We start from the raw sequence: 7464 nt of genomic DNA, 5'->3' as shown, positions 1-7464 counted from the left end.
ACCTTCAGGACGCTGAAGGTGGGGACCGCCGCTTGCTCAGGGAGCAGTCTGGACATTTTCTCTCCACGCACTCCAAGGAATCCAGAAAGGGCTGCGCAGGTAAGTGCGGAGGGGCTCGCTTCTGTGACCTGGGAGTCAAGCCTCGGAGTAAGGAGGCTAATGGGGCACGAAGGACACAGGGTGTCCCAGGCAGCTCCGCCATGAGGAGGGAGAGGTGGTGGAACCAGGTGCGGGATCGAGACGTAGGGAGCACAGCGCGGGGCTTGTGGCAGGACACACGCAGGATCCCAGGGCTGAGGAACTTCCAGGCTTGGGGAAGACTCTCGGAAGGGGAGGGATCCTGACGGAGCCAATGTGAGCGCTGCGGCGCGAGCGGGCAGCGAGTCCCGGACTCGCCAACTTCAGCACCCTGGACAGTATCCCGCCCCTGCTCTTCTAATAAACTTAGCACTGACAGCTTCAACTTGTCCCCTAAGAAAAAACTTTTGAGGCCCCTCGACTTTGATATTTTAGTTCAGAAGAGGACATATTAAATTTGATTTTGTTCAGGTAGGTATCCTGTGTAAATAATCTGAAATATAGAGGAAATATTTTTGAATAATTTTGTATCTCAACATGCCTCTTCAGGAATGTGCCTGTTCAAAGACAGTTTCTGAAATACCGGTTTAAGGGAGACTCAATATGTTTTGCTGCTGTACAGAAGAGAAAGATTCCATCTCATGGTGTTATCATGAAATGTTTCCAATATAGACATATTCTCATGAGAATTCCCATGAGCTGTGCCATGCTTGCCTTCATGATACTAACATCTAAAAGATTTGGAAATATAAAACTGAAAGTCAGCTGTATATGCCCTCCTGCTTTTTCTTTACACTAGAGTTGTTTAAGTTTAATATACATTTTGTATATCATATACATTTGTGAAGATTCAGGTAAACCTTTTTTCCTGGGAAAAAAATTGGTTTGTTTTTATTATTTTTTTTTTTTTTTTGCGGTACGCCGGCCTCTCACTGTTGTGGCCTCTCCCGTTGCGGAGCACAGGCGCCGGACGCGCAGACTCAGCGGCCATGGCTCACGGGCCCAGCAGCTCCGCGGCATGTGGGATCTTCCCGGACCGGGGCACGAACCCGCGTCCCCTGCATTGGCAGGCAGACTCTCAACCACTGCGCCACTAGGGAATCCCGGTTTATTATTATTTTAAGTACATCATTTCTCATTGGACTTGTCTGAAGTGTAACATAATAGTTTCAAGGTGTATATGGATGTCTTGGTTTTATTGTAACCAGCTGTGAAAGCCAGAAAAGCTGAATGAGAGGCAAATAATTTTTGTTAAAATTCTTGAGATTTATAGCAAGATGAGAAAAATGAGAAAAGATCAACTTTATGAAAATTATGTCAGAATTGCAGAACATTTCAGGTGTTTGTAAAATGTTTATTAATTCCACTCTAATGGGTTGAATATACCTTGGTTCCCATACGTTTATCACACTATCTTGTGTTTATTTTTATTTATAACATTTTACATTTCTTATGCCTTTTTTAATAATAAAAGGAACCATAATAGGAAAGCATCCAAGGGTAAAATATGTTCAAATTCTTAATTGCATGGGAGTCCTGGTTTAGGATAGCTAGGCTAAATTATGCAATTATAGAATAATAAAAGCCATGTAGCAAGACGGAAAAATTTCACTTAATACTCTTTTAAACTATATTTCTTTGTACTAGGGAAAAACAAATTTGCTTATTTATCTTACAAAAGAGCACATCTTAGGAATAAATCTTTCTTAATCTAAGCATCTTGGTTTTGTACTACCTGGCCTGACAGTGCATCATTTTATATAGAATGGGGCTTGTGAGATGGGAGGTAGGATAAGACTTTTCCCAGAGATGATGGTATGTTTCCTTTGCTGGCACCAAGGTTCTTAAAGGCATAATTATTTTCTTTACTGAGTGGAGCACAAGCAGGAACTCATATGAAATATTTCCATCTTGCACAGTTTCAAGGCCATGGCCAATCCTGGGAACAGAGGAGGGATCTACCGCCACTTGAGTCTCACCTGCTCCCTGCTCATTGTGGGAATATGCTGTGTGTCTCCTTTCTTCTGTCACAGCCAGACAGATCTGCTGGCTCTTAACCAAGCTGATCCTCAGTGCTGGGAATCTTCCTCGGTTCTCCTCCTAGAAATGTGGAAGCCTCAAATTTCCAACACTGTTTCAGGTTTCTGGGATTTTATGATCTACCTGAAGTCATCTGAGAACTTGCAGCATGGGGCATTGTTTTGGGATCTGGCCCAACTCTTCTGGGACATCTATGTGGACTGTGTCCTCTCCAGAAACCATGGCTTAGGAAGGAGGCAATTGGCTGGAGAGGAAGAGAAGATCTCAGCAGTGCCTCCACAGCACGCAGGGAGAAAAAAAGGTGGTCAACCCCAGGTCCCATGTCTTTTGAAAGGATCAATCAAGTGTGAATGTGCTGAATTGTGAGGAAGAGGGAAGTGGCTTTAGGGCAATCCATTGCCACACATAGCCTCCTCAGGGGTGAGCCCAAAGAGTATGCAAGTGATAGGAAGATAGATAGCACTTCCTTTTGTAATTTGCAGTAGCTGTTTTTATCAACATATTGTCCTCATCTTCATACTTCAACAGCAGCAAAGAAGAATCAGAAAGACAAGTAGGAAAAGACATGATCCCTAAAATACAATATCAAGGTATAAAGGGATGCCCCCAAATTAATATTACTTTTTTCAGTAAGGCTGAACATTGGTAGTCATAACCTGTGTTCACTTGCTATGGAATTGGGAAGATTTGAATATAAGCCTGGGGAAGGCTCTTGCCCCTTTTAAATAGGAAAACAAAAACAGAAACAAAAACTAATTGCTTTCATGTAAATGGGAAGGACTCCTTGAGATGTACTTACTTAGCTGATGGATAAATGGTAGAAAAATCAGCTGGCTTGCAAATTCACTCTTCCTTGTTTTCTGGAACAAATTGCAAATAAGTAATTAACTTCCAGCAAGCTGAGTAATTAATTTTTAGAAATCTGGAACTTCCTACAAATTTAGAGATTTTTCACTGAAGTAAATATGGTATTCAAATGCAGTCTTCTCCAGGGGCACTAGAATATCCTTTATAGAATTAGAAGGAGGGTGAATAAATCACTGTAAGCTGAGAATAACAGCCTTATTCATACTGTTTGTGTTCCTTTTTTGGTGTTGTTTCAACCAATGTGCTTCCAAAGCTTGCAGCAAGGGCTGTTTGGGTGGTAGTAACTATTTATGCACTAGTGGAAAACTGAAGCATAAATAATTTTTGCAATTGTACATTTGATTGTGAGAACTGTTATATGTTCCTGTAAAACATCTATTAAAATAGCAATTAACAGTAATAGTTATAGATCAATCTTTTCCCAAGATATTGTAGAACCTTTAAATATCTGGTTTGTTTTAACCTCAGTAACAAAAAATATTATTAGCTGATCCATAAAGCCAGATAATCCACTGCAATTATTTATAGATAAATTTATTAATTTGGCAAGTGTTATTGTCACTTAAACCAATTTCATTTTTTAGAGGAAATATTCTTTTAGCAGTTTAGCTACTAAAGCAGAAATACAAAATGATTATCTTTAAATGTTGGTTACCAATATTTTAAAAATATTTTGAACAGAGGCTTCCCAGGCATCAGCATCAGTAAGGACTGTATATTTTCTTCATCTGCACTGTAGGCTCTTTTTTCCATTCTTTTTTTTTTTTTCCATTCTTACTCTACTTAACAGTGGTACTCAAATTACTACCACTATTTCTTGCTTTGTATTTTGCACTCACTTTGCACTTTAAGTATCTATAGAATAAATGAAAATAATGTTTGTGTTCAACTTAACCGGAAAATAATTATCTATAATTATATAGTATAATTAATTAAATTATATAATTTAATTGTATATTAAAATTACATATATATATAATCTCAAAAACAGCTTTCAGTTTGCTTGCTTGCAACAGGCTACTATAATAGTCTGAGACTACATGTAATTTTCTGAGCATACTTCAACAAGGCATTTCTATCTTCTTTTTTCAAAAAAAAAAAGTAGATTTGTCTTCAGCTTTGGAAGTCACTTCCTTCATCTTGCTACAGAGTTGCTATTGACCCAGCTGGTCTGCAAACTTTACTAGGAGTTGCTTTGCAAATATTAGGGGTAAACATTTCACTTTATTGAAGTTATTTTAATGTTTGACATAATTGTTGCAGACCAGGAAATAAGACTTTCCATTTGTATTGTATAATCAGTCAAAGAGGGTCTTGGGTCAAGAAGACACCCTGTCTGAAAGTTAGTTTCAGGAACATCGAGATATCATCTCAAGAGGCTTGATTAAATCTCTAGTGGCTCAACTGGGCTCTGGATGTACCTGCACAGATTCTTCACTAATTTTTCCTTTTGTCCCTGGGGAATTAATATTCTACTAGGTTGGGATGGGGGTGAGGGTGAACAGGTGTTTGTCTCCATAGTTCTCAGGGAAATCACATCATCAGAGCAGAAGAGAAACACTAAAATAAGTGTCTACATAATACCTGGAAAGGTTCTTGCTATTTTGATGTCTTCAAGTTAAATAGTTTAAATTCACTTGAGAAATGTTGCAATGAATCACGCCTTATTAAAAACACAAAACTCCTATATAACTTTGTATGTTAATATATTTGTTAATATTGAGTCAGCAACTATGTAAACAAGAGATATCAAATAGCTACGTAACCTTGGTCAAGTTAATTGACTTATTTAGCTCTCAGTTTCTTCATCTGAAAACGAGGGATATGGGAAGAATTAGAAGGCCCTTAAAGTCTCTTCACATTCTGTGTTCTGAAGTTCTGTGATTCTATAAACAATAAATGTATGAAAAGCGTGGATTTAACTACAGAAAGAATCTGGAAGAGCCTTACTCCAAGGAGAGCTTACCGAGCTGAGTGATGACCTAGACATTGTGGTGGTTTATAACTTTAATAAGCAGAAACAGAGGTGATCCAGAAATGAGAATTCCAAAAATTCTGAGGGCCAAAAATATCATCGTTTGAGAAGACTCAAAAGAGCATTGTTATTTTGTCTAGAAAGATACAAGCTAACAACTGAGTGCCAAAATGGTCAGAAGGCTGAAGAGGATATACCCAGGCTTCACTACTAAATTATGATGGATTCTGTGAAGGCAGAGAGAGAGAGAGAGAGAGAGAGAAAGAGAGAGAAATTGATTTAGGAAAAGAGTAGGCTGATAATATCTCCCAGATAGAAAATAACAGAGTTGAGGTTAACACAAGGGTTAGTAAAGGCTTTAATACAAATGAAAGGATTTTGAAGTATATCCTTGTTTGTGTCAAAAATGATGATCTCTTCCTTCAACAAATCTTGCTCTGCCCCTGAGAGGAACAGAAAAACTTACCTGCCTGAACCTGGCAGCTTGGACGGTCTAGAAAAATTGTGAGTCTTTGCTTTCCTCCGTGACGTGAAAGTTAAAATTTAGATTTATAATTTGATGATGTTTGCAGTCAGTGTATAACTAGCCGGCAAATGTTCATAATGCTTATTTTTTAAACATTAAGCAGAAGAGAAAACAATGCTTCAGAAATATAAGTTAGATTCACAAATGCTTGATTTTCTACTTTACTCACTCTGAGAAATTTTGTAAGCAACATATTCAGAAATTACCAATCTAGAAATCTATTCTAAAGAATCATTCAGAGCTGTAACCAACTTTGCAGTATAAGGCTCTTCACTGCAATATTATTTATAGCAACAGAAAATTGGAAATAATCTAAATGTCCCATAATAGGGTAATGGTAAACTAAATTATGGTATAAAGTATGTATGTGTAAAACTATGGTTCTCTCTGGAAGATTATATTATGGGTGGTTTAAACATTTTTCTTTATATTTTTATATTAAAATGATATGATGACAATTTTTTACTTTTTTAGTCAGAAAAATATATTTTAATACATATTAATCAAATAGGAAATGTATTTATTATAATCTACTTAATTCATATTATATAATTAAACTTCATAGGACACAAAGTTTTGCATAAATAAAAATTTCAAATACACCTCTGCAAAAAATCTATACAGAATATTAATAGCCGAGTGGCAGAAACAGCAAACATTCTTTTAAAAACCAAGTCATTGATACTTAATTATCCTGAAAATAATTTGGTGACCTAATGACGAGTTGCTTTTCTCTACTTTCAGGTGTATATCCTCAGCAACCAAGAATCCCTTCCCTAAAGAAGAAAGAGTTGATTGAAGGCTTGATAAACATGCATGTACATAGGAGTGGGTCTAAGTTCATTGGAAAAGTGACCAGTAGCCTGGAAATAAAGAGAAAATAAATCGAACCTCAGAGCTAATGCACATCTTGGAATTTAAATATATATATATATATTTTTTTTCTTGACTACTGATCGTTTATTTACTTGAAATGGTGGGAGCATCCAGAGATGCTTAAGCCACATTCTCTGAGTACTTAGTTTCATTCTTTTAGGCTGCTAGCATGTTCCTTCAAATGGCGACATTACTGCCAGATCATCCCACTGTCTGAAACAGTTAAAACAGCTTCCAAAGATGAGTAGGGGATCGTGCTACTCAGATTCTTTGTAGTCATCTTGATCATTGTTTCGGGATGCTTGACGTTGTTAATGAACTAGAGTGCCACATATTTAACTTGAATACACTGCATGACTTTGAAATATTAACCACTGGATTGTTTATGCACAGGCCAATAAGAGACTATATTTATTAATTACCAGTTATTGGTGGTAGTTACTTGAATTTTGTTTGAAAGAATATTTTTGAATATTTTGAACTGAGTGAAGCAAAAAACAAAACACGAAACTGGTGAATAAAGCATTCTTCTAATAGAAACAAAATGAATAAAAGCTCTCGACCCCAAGTAATGTTATTGGAGTTTTTTTATTTCAATATTTAATGTGACCATTAATGATAATCCAAACTCTAATAAAATAGCAGTAGGTATACATTTTTTCTCAGTTAGCATATTTTCTATTGGATTAAATATTAAGATTATAACTGGTTACACTTTACATTGAAAAGAAAAGTAAAAATCAAACGAACAGCATTATGAGAAAAGAACCCATAAAAATATTTGCTCTCAAAATGACCAGGCTTGAATGAGGTTCATAGCAAAGAAGTCCAATTAACAAATATATTTGAGTTCCAGACACAATGCTATTTTTATCTCTAATTACGCTCATCTCTCCAATCATTCTATTATAATTGATGGTTGACAACCAGTTTGAATTTCAGATATGTTAGCATTTCACTTGCTTTTCCCAGGTCCAAAGGAAGCCTCAGTAAGTGTTTTCACTGAAGGTTTATGGCCCTCCTTAAGTGAAAAATCTTATCCAAAGGGTTCTTATTAGAAGACACAGATGCATCTGAAGATTAGCCAAATCTTAACAATAGG

The 7464-nt window shown here is 36.6% G+C and overlaps 1 protein-coding gene across 1 annotated transcript; it reads left to right on the top strand.

Moving 5' to 3' along the window:
• The first annotated feature begins 2007 nt into the window (after nt 1–2007).
• Nucleotides 2008–6370, top strand: FAM237A (family with sequence similarity 237 member A). Its single transcript, XM_004320790.4, has 2 exons — nt 2008–2419; nt 6231–6370. Exons 1-2 carry the CDS (start codon nt 2008–2010, stop codon nt 6368–6370), a joined length of 552 nt encoding a protein of 183 aa, XP_004320838.3.
• Nucleotides 6371–7464: the final 1094 nt, after the last annotated feature.

The sequence above is a fragment of the Tursiops truncatus genome, chromosome 7, assembly GCF_011762595.2.
Source record: "Tursiops truncatus isolate mTurTru1 chromosome 7, mTurTru1.mat.Y, whole genome shotgun sequence".
NCBI lineage: Eukaryota > Metazoa > Chordata > Mammalia > Artiodactyla > Delphinidae > Tursiops > Tursiops truncatus.
Note: the sequence above shows the minus strand (reverse complement) of the source record. Positions and strands in the feature narration are given on the sequence as shown.